This window comes from Toxotes jaculatrix, chromosome 16 (assembly GCF_017976425.1).
Source record: "Toxotes jaculatrix isolate fToxJac2 chromosome 16, fToxJac2.pri, whole genome shotgun sequence".
NCBI classification, from domain to species: domain Eukaryota; kingdom Metazoa; phylum Chordata; class Actinopteri; family Toxotidae; genus Toxotes; species Toxotes jaculatrix.
Genome location: NC_054409.1, coordinates 19,617,691 through 19,632,372, shown reverse-complemented (window position 1 = coordinate 19,632,372; position 14,682 = coordinate 19,617,691). Strand labels below are relative to the sequence as shown.

At 34.6% G+C, this 14,682-nt stretch overlaps 2 protein-coding genes across 2 annotated transcripts in view; both read right to left on the bottom strand.

Moving 5' to 3' along the window:
* Positions 1-7,188, bottom strand: part of prune2 (prune homolog 2 with BCH domain) — a 28,111-nt gene extending 20,923 nt beyond the window's left edge. Inside the window, exon 1 of the mRNA XM_041059351.1 lies at positions 7,140-7,188. The gene's annotated coding sequence lies outside the window, so the exon portion shown is untranslated. The remainder of the gene's footprint in view (positions 1-7,139) is intronic.
* Positions 7,189-7,439: 251 nt separating this feature from the next.
* LOC121195554 (guanine nucleotide-binding protein subunit alpha-11-like) lies at positions 7,440-13,716 on the bottom strand. The gene is made up of 7 exons (XM_041059096.1): positions 13,411-13,716; positions 10,747-10,931; positions 10,035-10,189; positions 9,685-9,813; positions 8,985-9,114; positions 8,652-8,805; positions 7,440-8,167 (listed from the first exon to the last, which is right to left on the bottom strand). Exons 1-7 carry the CDS (start codon positions 13,529-13,531, stop codon positions 7,977-7,979), a joined length of 1,065 nt encoding a protein of 354 aa, XP_040915030.1. The 5' UTR covers positions 13,532-13,716; the 3' UTR covers positions 7,440-7,976.
* Between the last annotated feature and the right edge of the window lie 966 nt (positions 13,717-14,682).

Sequence of the window (14,682 nt, the reverse complement as noted above, 5' to 3'; positions counted from 1 at the left end):
AGTCAAAAAAATTTTTGACCTCAAAATGTCATAAAAAACGTCATAGTATAGTATGACGTTTTTTTCGGCAAAAAAAGTCAAAAAAATTTTTGACCTCAAAATGTCATAAAAAACGTCATAGTATAGTATGGCGTTTTTTTCGGCAAAAAAAAGTCAAAAAAATTTTTGACCTCAAAATGTCATAAAAAACGTCATAGAATAGTATGACGTTTTTTTCGGCAAAAAAAAGTCAAAAAAATTTTTGACCTCAAAATGTCATAAAAAACGTCATAGTATAATATGGCGTTTTTTTCAGAAAAAAAAAGTCAAAAAATTTTTGACCTCAAAATGTCATAAAAAACGTCATAGTATAGTAAGGCGTCAAAATCGGACAAAAAAAGTCAACTTTTTTTTTGACCTCAAAATGTCATAAAAAACGTCATAGTATAGTATGGCGTTTTTTTCGGAAAAAAAGTCAAAAAAATTTTTGACCTCAAAATGTCATAAAAAACGTCATAGTATAGTAAGGTGTCAAAATCGGCCAAAAAAAGTCAAAATTTTTTTTGACCTCAAAATGTCATAAAAAACGTCATAGTATAGTAAGGCATCAAAATCGGACAAAAAAGGTCAAAATTTTTTTTGACCTCAAAATTTCATAAAAAACGTCATAGTATAGTATGGCGTTTTTTTCAGGAAAAAAAAGTCAAAAAAATTTTTGACCTCAAAATGTCATAAAAAACGTCATAGTATAGTATGGCGTTTTTTTCGGAAAAAAAAAGTCAAAAAAATTTTTGACCTCAAAATGTCATAAAAAACGTCATAGAATAGTATGACGTTTTTTTCGGACAAAAAAAGTCAAAAATTTTTTTGACCTCAAAATGTCATAAAAACGTCATAGTATAGTATGTCGTTTTTTTCGGACAAAAAAAGTCAAAAAAATTTTTGACCTCAAAATGTCATAAAAAATGTCATAGTATAGTAAGGCGTCAAAATCGGACAAAAAAAGTCAAAAATTTTTTTCACCTCAAAATGTCATGAAAAACGTCATAGTATAGTATGACGTTTTTTTCGGCAAAAAAAAGTCAAAAAAATTTTTGACCTCAAAATGTCATAAAAAACGTCATAGTATAGTATGGCGTTTTTTTCGAAAAAAAAAGTCAAAAAAATTTTTGACCTCAAAATGTCATAAAAAACGTCATAGAATAGTATGACGTTTTTTTCGGACAAAAAAAGTCAAAAAAATTTTTGACCTCAAAATGTCATAAAAAACGTCATAGTATAGTATGGCGTTTTTTTCGGGAAAAAAAAGTCAAAAAATTTTTTGACCTCAAAATGTCATAAAAACGTCATAGTATAGTATGTCGTTTTTTTCGGACAAAAAAAGTCAAAAAAATTTTTGACCTCAAAATGTCATAAAAAACATCATAGTATAGTAAGGCGTCAAAATCGGCCAAAGAAAGTCAAAAATTTTTTTCACCTCAAAATGTCATAAAAAACGTCATAGTATAGTATGACGTTTTTTTCGGAAAAAAAAAGTCAAAATTTTTTTTGACCATAAAATGTCATAAAAAATGTCATAGTATAGTAAGGCGTCAAAATCGGACAAAAAAAGTCAAAATTTTTTTTCACCTCAAAATGTCATAAAAAACGTCATAGTATAGTATGACGTTTTTTTCGGAAAAACAAAGTCAAAAAAATTTTTGACCTCAAAATGTCATAAAAAACGTCATAGTATAGTATGACGTTTTTTTCGGAAAAACAAAGTCAAAAAAATTTTTGACCTCAAAATATCACAAAAAACGTCATAGTATAGTAAGGCGTTTTTTTCGGACAAAAAAAGTCAAAAAATTTTTTCACCTCAAAATGTCATAAAAAACATCATAGTATAGTAAGGCGTCAAAATTGGACAAAAAAAGTCAAAAAATTTTTTGACCTCAAAATGTCATAATAAAACGTCATAGTATAGTATGTTGTTTTTTTCGGCCAAAAAAAATTCAAAATTTTTTGACCTCAAAATGTCATAAAAAACGTCATAGTATAGTAAGGCGTCAAAATCGGACAAAAAACGTCACAATTTTTTTTTACCTCAAAATGTCATAAAAAACGTCATAGTATAGTATGTCGTTTTTTTCGGCCAAAAAAAGTCTAATTTTTTTTTGACCTCAAAATGTCATAAAAAACATCATAGTATAGTAAGGCGTCAAAATCGGCCAAAAAAAGTCAAAATTTTCTTTGACCTACAAATGTCATAAAAAACGTCATAGTATAGTATGTCGTTTTTTTCGGCCAAAAAAAAGTCAAAAATTTTTTTGACCTGAAAATGTCATAAAAAACGTCATAGTATAGTATGTCGTTTTTTTCGGCCAAAAAAAGTCACAATTTTTTTTGACCTCAAAATGTCATAAAAAACGTCATAGTATAGTTAGGCGTCAGAATTGGCCAAAAAAAGTCAAAAAAATTTTTGACCTCAAATTGTCATAAAAAATGTTATAGTATAGTAAGGCGTCAAAATTGGCCAAAAAAAGTCAAAAAAGTTTTTGACCTCAAAATGTCATAAAAAACGTCATAGTATAGTATGACGTTTTTTTCGGACAAAAAAAGTCAAAAAAAATTTTGACCTCAAAATGTCATAAAAAACGTCATAGTATAGTAAGGCGTCAAAATCGGCCAAAAAAAGTCACAAAAATTTTTGACCTCAAAATGTCATAAAAAACGTCATAGTATAGTATGGCATTTTTTTCGGGCAAAAAAAGTAAAAATTTTTTTCGACCTCAAAATGTCATAAAAAACGTCATAGTATAGTAAGGCGTCGAAATTGGACAAAAAAAGTCAAAATTTTTTTGACCTCCAAAAGTCATAAAAAACGTCATAGTATAGTAAGGCGTCAAAATCGGGCAAAAAAAGTAAAAAAAAAATTTTAACCTCAAAATGTCATAAAAAACGTCATAGTATAGTATGGCGTTTTTTTCGGCCAAAAAAAGTCATAAAAAAGTCATACTATAGTAAGGCGTCAAAATCGGTCAATAAAAGTCAAAAATTTTTTTGACCTCAAAATGTCATAAAAAACGTCATACTATAGTAAGGCGTCAAAATCGGTCAAAAAAAGTCAAAATTTTTTTTGACCTCAAAATGTCATAAAAAACATCATACTATAGTAAGGCGTCAAAATCGGACAAAAAAAGTCAAAATTTTTTTTGACCTCAAAATGTCATAAAAAAGATCATACTATAGTAAGGCGTCAAAATCGGCCAAAAAAAGTCAAAATTTTTTTTGACCTCAAAATGTCATAAAAAAACGTCATACTATAGTAAGGCGTCAAAATCGGACAAAAAAGTCAAAATTTTTTTTGACCTGAAAATGTCATAAAAAACGTCATAGTATAGTATGTCGTTTTTTTCGGCCAAAAAAAGTCACAATTTTTTTTGACCTCAAAATGTCATAAAAAACGTCATAGTATAGTTAGGCGTCAGAATTGGCCAAAAAAAGTCAAAAAAATTTTTGACCTCAAAATGTCATAAAAAATGTTATAGTATAGTTAGGCGTCAAAATTGGCCAAAAAAAGTCAAAAAAGTTTTTGACCTCAAAATGTCATAAAAAACGTCATAGTATAGTATGACGTTTTTTTTGGAAAAACAAAGTCAAAAAAATTTTTGACCTCAAAATATCACAAAAAACGTCATAGTATAGTAAGGCGTTTTTTTCGGACAAAAAAAGTCAAAAAATTTTTTCACCTCAAAATGTCATAAAAAACATCATAGTATAGTAAGGCGTCAAAATTGGACAAAAAAAGTCAAAAAATTTTTTGACCTCAAAATGTCATAATAAAACGTCATAGTATAGTATGTTGTTTTTTTCGGCCAAAAAAAATTCAAAATTTTTTGACCTCAAAATGTCATAAAAAACGTCATAGTATAGTAAGGCGTCAAAATCGGACAAAAAACGTCACAATTTTTTTTTACCTCAAAATGTCATAAAAAACGTCATAGTATAGTATGTCGTTTTTTTCGGCCAAAAAAAGTCTAATTTTTTTTTGACCTCAAAATGTCATAAAAAACATCATAGTATAGTAAGGCGTCAAAATCGGCCAAAAAAAGTCAAAATTTTCTTTGACCTACAAATGTCATAAAAAACGTCATAGTATAGTATGTCGTTTTTTTCGGCCAAAAAAAAGTCAAAAATTTTTTTGACCTGAAAATGTCATAAAAAACGTCATAGTATAGTATGTCGTTTTTTTCGGCCAAAAAAAGTCACAATTTTTTTTGACCTCAAAATGTCATAAAAAACGTCATAGTATAGTTAGGCGTCAGAATTGGCCAAAAAAAGTCAAAAAAATTTTTGACCTCAAATTGTCATAAAAAATGTTATAGTATAGTAAGGCGTCAAAATTGGCCAAAAAAAGTCAAAAAAGTTTTTGACCTCAAAATGTCATAAAAAACGTCATAGTATAGTATGACGTTTTTTTCGGACAAAAAAAGTCAAAAAAAATTTTGACCTCAAAATGTCATAAAAAACGTCATAGTATAGTAAGGCGTCAAAATCGGCCAAAAAAAGTCACAAAAATTTTTGACCTCAAAATGTCATAAAAAACGTCATAGTATAGTATGGCATTTTTTTCGGGCAAAAAAAGTAAAAAATTTTTTCGACCTCAAAATGTCATAAAAAACGTCATAGTATAGTAAGGCGTCGAAATTGGACAAAAAAAGTCAAAATTTTTTTGACCTCCAAAAGTCATAAAAAACGTCATAGTATAGTAAGGCGTCAAAATCGGGCAAAAAAAGTAAAAAAAAAATTTTAACCTCAAAATGTCATAAAAAACGTCATAGTATAGTATGGCGTTTTTTTCGGCCAAAAAAAGTCATAAAAAAGTCATACTATAGTAAGGCGTCAAAATCGGTCAATAAAAGTCAAAAATTTTTTTGACCTCAAAATGTCATAAAAAACGTCATACTATAGTAAGGCGTCAAAATCGGTCAAAAAAAGTCAAAATTTTTTTTGACCTCAAAATGTCATAAAAAACATCATACTATAGTAAGGCGTCAAAATCGGACAAAAAAAGTCAAAATTTTTTTTGACCTCAAAATGTCATAAAAAAGATCATACTATAGTAAGGCGTCAAAATCGGCCAAAAAAAGTCAAAATTTTTTTTGACCTCAAAATGTCATAAAAAAACGTCATACTATAGTAAGGCGTCAAAATCGGACAAAAAAGTCAAAAATTTTTTTGACCTGAAAATGTCATAAAAAACGTCATAGTATAGTATGTCGTTTTTTTCGGCCAAAAAAAGTCACAATTTTTTTTGACCTCAAAATGTCATAAAAAACGTCATAGTATAGTTAGGCGTCAGAATTGGCCAAAAAAAGTCAAAAAAATTTTTGACCTCAAAATGTCATAAAAAATGTTATAGTATAGTTAGGCGTCAAAATTGGCCAAAAAAAGTCAAAAAAGTTTTTGACCTCAAAATGTCATAAAAAACGTCATAGTATAGTATGACGTTTTTTTCGGACAAAAAAAGTCAAAAAAAATTTTGACCTCAAAATGTCATAAAAAAACGTCATAGTATAGTAAGGCGTCAAAATCGGCCAAAAAAAGTCACAAAAATTTTTGACCTCAAAATGTCATAAAAAACGTCATAGTATAGTATGGCATTTTTTTCGGGCAAAAAAAGTAAAAATTTTTTTCGACCTCAAAATGTCATAAAAAACGTCATAGTATAGTAAGGCGTCGAAATTGGACAAAAAAAGTCAAAATTTTTTTGACCTCCAAAAGTCATAAAAAACGTCATAGTATAGTAAGGCGTCAAAATCGGTCAATAAAAGTCAAAAATATTTTTGACCTCAAAATGTCATAAAAAACGTCATACTATAGTAAGGCGTCAAAATCGGTCAAAAAAAGTCAAAATTTTTTTTGACCTCAAAATGTCATAAAAAACGTCATACTATAGTAAGGCGTCAAAATCGGACAAAAAAAGTCAAAATTTTTTTTGACCTCAAAATGTCATAAAAAAGATCATACTATAGTAAGGCGTCAAAATCGGCCAAAAAAAGTCAAAATTTTTTTTGACCTCAAAATGTCATAAAAACATCATACTATAGTAAGGCGTCAGAATCGGCCAAAAAAAGTAATTTTTTAAAACGGACTCAAAATGTCATAAAAATGGTCATAGTATAGTAAGGCGTCAAAATCGGTCAAAAAAAGTCAAATTTTTTTTTAGCTTCAAAATGTCATAAAAATGGTCATAGTATAGTAAGGCGTCAAAATCGGCCAAAAAAAGCCATTTTTTATTTTCACCTCAAAATGTCATAAAAATGGTCATAGTATAGTAAGGCGTCAAAATCGGCCAAAAAAAGTCATTTTTATTTTTTGTCATTTTCATGGTGGCGCCACGGGCAGACCGTGTAACCCACGTCAAAACATTTGATAACTTTTTGTCCCTAATGCCTTCTGAGCAATCTGACCAAAATTCAGCGCAATCGGACAATTCCCCTAGGAGGAGTTTGTCAATGTACAGCGAGTACGAAAGGCAATATGGTGCAGTCTTTCCAAAATGGCCGATTTCCTTTACATCGTGAAATTTTTCTCCTAGAGGCTTTTTTTCTCGTTTCGATATGATGCATCTGTGTACCGATAGTACGTAGGTCTTACGGTGAATATTTTCACATTCTAGGGGGCACAGCAGAGCCGTTTGGCCGCGCCCAGTCGCACGGACAGTGTCAAACAAGAATTTTTGTCGTGGGACAATTTTAGGCAAAGTTTGGTGACTTTCTGAGCACTTTCAGGGGGTCAAATTAGCCAACAAAGTGGCGGAAGAAAAATAAAAGAGGATAAGAATAATAATCCCTTCAGTTACAGTTCGGGCCCTAATGAGAACACTGTCAGCTTTATGCGCTGATACTATTCACACACTTAACCACATGCTGGTAAGAAAATAGTAACTGATCCAAAGTAAATATCTGACGCTTACCCTTCTACTGTTTTTAAGGCAACTTCAAATGTGTTCTTTATATCCTGCATTAGCACTGAACTTTTCAACCCTTGAACAAACAAACTACAGCCACAAAACAGATAAAATCAATAGTACCTAGACAGACTCTGCTTCCGTGTGGAAACAGGCATTGTTCTCTCTGCAGGTCTAACCTCGCTGAATGCCCCTTTTCACTTACCACTGTTCAGTCCCAACGGTTAGACAGGAAGACAGAAACCAGCCTGTCAGACCTTTGCACATTGTTGACCATTATTTGGTACAAAGGTTGTTACCACAGCATGCCAATCAGCGTGGCCACGCCTGGAGCTCAAGCATGCAGGAGGGGTGTCCAAAAACAGCCTTTGATCCATGAGCTGGATCATACATTCCTGCATGTTTTCCTTCTCATATTTATATTATTTCATGTCAATGTCAAAATAATGTTCTGTGCAAAGTGACAAGAAAGGTAAGGAACAGTGCAGAATTCATTTAGTTTAAAAACACATATGTGTGATTTTAATATCTATATTTAGTGAAAATGAGCGAAAAAAATAATTTCATAGGCTACATGGATGTTACTGCACATAAAATCATTAGCATACATTTAAACTAAGACTCTACTTCCCTGTAAGCTATCCTTTACTTCCTCTCTCCAGAGCTGTAAGGCAGGGTAGGTTGCATTTTTGCAAGATAAGATTTTGTCAAACCAGTTTGATACTATTTGTCGATTCTCAAACAGTGATGTTAGCAAGGGAAACTGTCTGTAACAGTGCAGTATAAAGATTAACTGACAGTTGTCCATTTCCTCTTGTAGCAATAGAAAATATGCTTTTTTTAACATTTGCATATGATGAACTGTGTTGTAAAAAAATGGCACATACTGTCTGCGTTTTACAGTACTGAGATAAAGGTGCCTTACCTATCTGAGGGCCGACAGCACATAGCAGATAAAATGTCCATAAAAGTGTTACAACACGACTGTAACTGTCTTTCCTGTTCCTAAAGGTGAAACCATCTCTTGGTCCTACAACCGCCCTCATTCGAGGTTGAACTTTTCAAGGTTATCTCTGAAGAGCGTGTCTTTGACGGCTCTGAAGACAACCCGGATGTTCTCGGTGTCCGTGGCGCAGGTGTAGTGTGTGTAAAGGGGTTTATGATGCCCGCTGTGCTGCTCAACGTACATTTGCAAGATGAACTTTTTTGCAGATTCAGCATCACCCGGAGGACCTGTGGGGGCGAAAGTGGTCAAAATCCAAGTGAATTTGTGTATTTAGAGGAAATTACACTCCAAGAGATCGTTTAAGACATGGGCGATGTTTGAAATCACACCCTTGTTCACTCATTGACTACTCCCAAAGTAGTCAATGATAGGCTTACTCTATGGAGACCAGTAAAGAGAGATTTCAGATGGTTGTTACCAGAAAATAGAGTGTCATGGTCTAGGAATTTACAATCACAATTAGTACTGCAACATGTATATTCATTATTGATTAATCTGACAATCACATTATCGAGTATTTGTTGCAATCGTGCTTCTCTGAAATCAACATGACATCTTTAGATGTTTTGTCTGACCAACAATCCAAAACACAAAAACATTCAGTTTACAGTGATTACACCGCACTAAATCGTAGTCAGTGGTTTCAGACATACTGTAGCTATAAATGTTGTTTTCACACATGTACAACAAAAAGAGAAGAGCATGCCTTACCACTGTAGGCTGGGAAGTAGGTTGCCAAAGGAGAATGTAAGATTTTCTCATTTAGCAGGTCTGTTTTGTTCAGGAAGAGGATGGTGGAGGACTCCTGGAACCAAGGGTATGAGAGGATCGTCTTGAACAAGGCGATGCTCTCTTTCAGTCGATTCTGAAGAAAGGGGGAAGATAATCTCAGACAACAGAAAAGTGTGACCTGATCGGACAATGCAAATTTCATGGGCATATATGAAGGAAGACTTTTGGACAGCAACTATAGCCAAGGAACAAGAAATCTAGAATAAAATCATAATTTTGAAGCACAACAGACTGAATGGCTTTTGGGCTTACATCATTCTCGCTCTCATAAAGGACTTGATCGTATTCGCTGAGGGCCGCAAGGAATATGATGGAGGTGACGTTCTCAAAACAGTGAATCCACTTCTTCCTCTCTGAACGCTGACCACCCACATCCACCATCCTAGGTAAAATATAAAAGCTCCTATATTATTAAAGGAATAGTTCATTATATTGCTGTACTATATAGCTTGGCTCTGTCCAAAGGCAAAAAACTAAATCTGTCTGGGATCTTTAAAAATCCCTAATTAATACATTTCTTTTTTCCAATTTACACAAAAAGTTGGGTTGTACAGCAACTCCCCGGAAAAAACTACAGCTTTTCTGTCTATATACACATATAGAGTGTCTTGATTAGTGAGCTTTAGAGGTGATGTCTCTGTGCTAAGACAATCCGCTGCAGGCTGTACCTTCACAGTGTAATGACAGAGTGATCAATCTTCCCATCTAACTCAGCAGGAGGAAGCAAATGAGTGTATTTCCCAAAATGTCGAACTACTGCTTTCACAGATTCACTCTCTGAATTTGTTATAGTGTCAAATAATGACACCAAATCCTCAGATTTCATCAGATGAGTTTCAAAACAGCATCAGAGACTTGTTGTTTTAATAGGAAAATCCATCACATTTTAATAAATATTTAAATTTTATTTATATTTTTGCTGTGGCAGGTAATAGAGTAAAAAAAACCCTACCTGAAGATAACTTTTGAAAGGTCAAAGGGATACTCTATGATGCCTGTGGTGGGGACCCTGACTCTCAAGATGTCCTGCAGGGTTGGGATGTAAAACGATGCTGTGATTCTGTCCAAGTCACTCAGGTAACTGAAAAGTTAACAACAGTGCATCCAGTTTAATATCCTGACACAAACATTCAGATCAACTGCACTTGTTCTATGCACATTTACATCTAACATTTATTGGCATGAAGCCATACTCTTATATTTGAGTTTATGAATGCAAAAAATAAAGCACAAAGCTTCGGTTCTCTGGGAGAGCATTAGATTTATGTAAATGATCTGATATGAATTATATGAAGGTCTTACTATTTGGCAGAGTCAGATAACTGGAATTCCCTCCTGCGGTCATAGCACCTTTGAATACCGTGGTCATTCCACACTCTTTTAATGGCATCCACCTGCCAGACCTCCAGAGTGGACACCTGGTCTGCCTCCACTTTGCTCAGCTTCTCTGCGTGGCTCTGAAACATACAACATTCACAGGTGATTTTTTTTTTCTCCATACATAATCTCTGTATTTTTGACTGACCTATAAATAGACATTTAGGAAGATGAGAGCTGTAAAAGAGTCTTTGGATGGCAAGATCAGTCGTTAGGTTGTTCAGTCCACCATGTTGGTCCAGACAATCAACTCAACTACTGAATGTATTGCTATGAATTTTTTTACAGACATTCATTGTCCCCAGATGATGAACCCTGATGACTTTGGCGATTCCCTGGCTTTTCCTCCAGTGCTAACATGAGGCTGACATTTATAGTTCTAAGTAAAATGTCTCAACAGCTATTGGACAGTAACAATTGGTAAAGACATTCATGTTCCCCTCAGGATTCACTGTAATCACTTAGGTAATTTCTAAACTTCTTATCCAGCACCATCATCAGGTCAAAATTTCAGTTCGTTCAAAACTTCCTAACATGCAAAACTAAGATGGTGACCACGGTAAACCTCAACTACTAAAATAAAATGCTTCTGAAGACATTGACACTGTCTTTTTTAAAAACATGTACAGTTTCTCACAACGTTCTGGTCATCGATGTAGTCGATCTGTAGAGTCTTCATGGCTTCGATCAGTGCCTGAATGGCTGTGACGATGTTCTGAAACACCAGCCGAGTGAAACCTTTCCTGTCAGCTTCACTGTATCCGCTGCCATGGATGATCCTCATCTGTTTGATGAAAGTGCTCTTCCCACTTTCACCAGTCCCTATGCAAGTGAGATGAAGGAGACCGAAGGATGAAAAATGGAATAAGATCAAAGCAACGCCACAACCAGAAGTAGGACATCTGTGACCTGTTCTCTCTCTCTCTCTCTCTCTCTCTCTCTCTCTCTCTCTCTATATATATATATATATATATATATATATATATATATATATATATATAATTAAAAAAACATCAATCAGCAGCAGCTAAACAGGATTTCGACAACAGCACAACAAAAGGGCAGCATTCTTTAGAGTGCAAGAATATTCTCACAAGTTAAAGTTTCACAGGTTGTAATAATTTTAAACCACCCCAATTTCTAACGTTTTATTTTTATTGTTTATTAATTATTTTCATTACTGTGTATGCGCACTTACACAAACAGTACGGAGCCCCTCTGGTGACTTTGGATTAAAAAAAAAAAATGTGTGGCCACAAGATAATAACGCATGTGTTGCATTCTTTACTTTGATAGGGGACACTGAAGGTTTACATTTGATCCATGAAAGTCAACGTGTCTATCAACAGCCATGTGTCCTTGAGTGGAACAGTGAACTGCTTCATGCCCGCTGGTCGTAAATTACTCTCGATAAGGGTGTCAGCTAACCACCTAAAATGCCTAAAAATGTTAACCATTAGACTGACCTTTACAGGAGGATATTGTTCTCCAGGCTAACTCAAGTTGAAGTTTAAAGTAGCACTGACCTTTAAACTAAGTCCTTCATGTCTAATATATTGTTTCCAACACTCCAGCTTTTATAAGTGGGCTGTTATGATAGTTTCTGGGAAGAAAACAGGTCTCTTCTGAAGCTATTATGAGCTGTAATATATTTCCTGATGTGTTCTTCATGATTGTCAAAATGTCACTCTGCGCTGTGACACTTTGTTCTTGTTTTTGTTTTTTAAGTTCTGCTCTTATAATACAACTGACTTTGTTTTTGCATGTTAAGAGATCAGACAGCAGCAAAGAAATAAAATCAAAATTAAAAATAAAAATAAACAGCCTGTGAATATTGTGTTGACCTAACTCTTACAGTGACGCATTATTATTGAAGACCCTAATGTCTTGAGAGAAGGACGTCTATGATATGGGAGCTCTACTCTTATGAGAGCATGCAGCAATCTAGCTGATGTGAATGAGGAAAACTATGAATTTTATCAAGCCACTGACTCATCAGGGTTTCACCAGCTATTTGAAGAATGCAAACAGCAACCTGCAACTACTTTAAAGGAACAGTGCAACTAGACACTCAAATCAAAGCCTTTAGATCTACTGATCCAGGTAATGTTATTTTCTGAGTTTGTCAGCTCACCCTCTCAGTCTTCAGACAGCTGATTGGTCAAACTGTGTGCTCTTCATTGGTTGGAAGAAAAACCTGCAGCCACACAGCTCTTTATGGAACAGTTTGGACACCCCTGCCCTAATTAGCATGTATTAGCATATTTTGCAGCTGGCTTATGAAAAAAAACATGAGATGTTTTTGGTTTTGAGTGAAACATCTCAGCAACTTTTGGAAGGATTTCCATGAATTTTGGTATTAAGGAATTATGGTCCCTTCAGAATGAACTGTCACACTAGTGATGATTCTGTGAAGCGCCATCATCAGATAATAAGTTTGATTTGTCCAAGACTTTCACAAACAAAACTAATGACATCCCCATGAGCCCCAGCTGTACTTCATGTTCACTGCCAGTTAGTAAATTTAAGGCTAACAAACTAAACTAAGATGGTGAACATGGTAAACGCACCCACTTAACATCAGGTTGTTAGCAGGCTACCATTTCGCTCACAGCATCGCTATGCAATGTCCCACTCAGTACACATGCAACTAATGAACATTTTTATTATCAATTAATTTTCTGATCATTTTGATGATTTATTGATTAATTGTTTTGACTATAGAATGTAGGATACAGCTTATAAAATCAAATTCCAGTCAGGCAAGTTGTTTCTATTCAAATATCATATGGAAAAAAAGGACTATAAATTAGTAAGTAAGTAATTATAAGTAGTAATTATAAGTTAGTGTTTAGTTTTTGTAGTAGTTAGTGATAAGTGCTTTTTGTCTTTTTTTTTTTTTTTTTTTTGGAGTTCAACACAGAACGCTGAGTGTGTACGTGTCAAAAATAATTAGTGATAACATTTTATTTATTTATTGCCATATCCTGCACTTGCTGCTTTTGCACTTCTGTTTAGATGCTAAACTGCATTTCGTTTCCCTGTTCCTGTACATGTGTAGTGACAATAAAGTTAAATCTAATCTAAATCTAATCTACATTCACCTGGGCTGTGACCATGAATCCATATCAACCCTCTATGATAAGAGTTTTGAGTCACTTTGTAAGTTAAAGGCAATAACCAAGTTTTTATGGATAATATTGTCCTTTGACTGCCAGTTTTGAGAAACTCAGAGGGTGAACATGTGGTAGTTTTATTATTTTCAAAGTCTGTTTGTTACTAAAACTCTGCGCGGACTCACCTAAAAGCAGCAACTTCAGCTCCCGGTGAGATTCTCGTTTGTCGCGGCGTAGCTGTCTCTCTATTTCTCTGTGTATCCTGAGTCTCTCCAGGTCGTCACCAGACATGCAGCATTCCTCCATTGTTGTCCGGGTTTCTCCAGCTGCTTTCAGTTAAGCAACGCCACAGATGACGGGGGGATTAGTAAAATGAATGGATACTGATTTTTCTCAGCCCTGCCAGGGAAACTTCTGTCCCGGAACAGGTGGGTTGGCGACTTTCTGCAGTCATTCTTCCTCGTGCGGGATCCAGTTCAGGTGCATTTCACATTCCTGCTGTGCACGGGAGGCGGGCGGATGGGCCGGCCCTGACTGAAAGGCACCGCGCGTTTGTGCGAACAGCTTTATGTGTATCTCCTTTCAGGGCCACACTCCCATGGGCCCCTGAATCTGACACTCTTTCCCCACAATGAGGTACAGTGCAGGAGGGAGAACATAATGGAGGACAGCCAGCTGCAACATACTCACAGCATCACTGTTTTTATGGATTTAATCTAATCAAAAACCTAGTGGCATCTGAAGGCATAGGTGTTAAAAGAGTGACAACTCTGACTGGCTGAAAGATTCAGGTCTGTGTTACCTGGTTTAACCTGTAACTACAACCATCAGTGATGTCACAGAGTCAACAAAGACAAGATTTTCAATGGGTGTTAAATTACTCTTTAGGTTATTCCTTAAGCAACAATGACAAAAATTCACTGGTCTTAAGCTTCTCGATGAGAATAAGTTTAGTTTTATGATTCTTCTGTGATAGTAAACAGAGTATTGGGGGGTTTCCGATGTCACTGTGGGCTCTGGAAACTCATGATGAGCATTTTAAAACAATTTAATTTGATTCTTCAGTTAAATAAGCAAATAATTTTCCCTGCAAAATTGCACTGGATATTTGTCAATATTTTCTGTTATTTTACAGACAAAACTCTTGATTAGTCAGGAAAATAATTGTTAAATTAATCAATAATGATAACTGTGTCAGCCCTAGTGCTTATGGTATTCAGTGGATAATGTGTTTGGCTGGAGTGGCGGATAGAACAACAGATTGATCCAGGGCAGATTTTGGGTCTGGATTGATTAAATGGGCACAGGACCATCAAGGACCCTGTGCCCAGCAGCCTCCCCACCCCTTCATCCATCCTTGCCCATCACTAGTGCCATGTACTGCTGCCACATTGCATTCATTGTCTGTCTTCCTCCAAAAATAAATGTGCTTTGCCAAACTATATAAACCCCCTGTA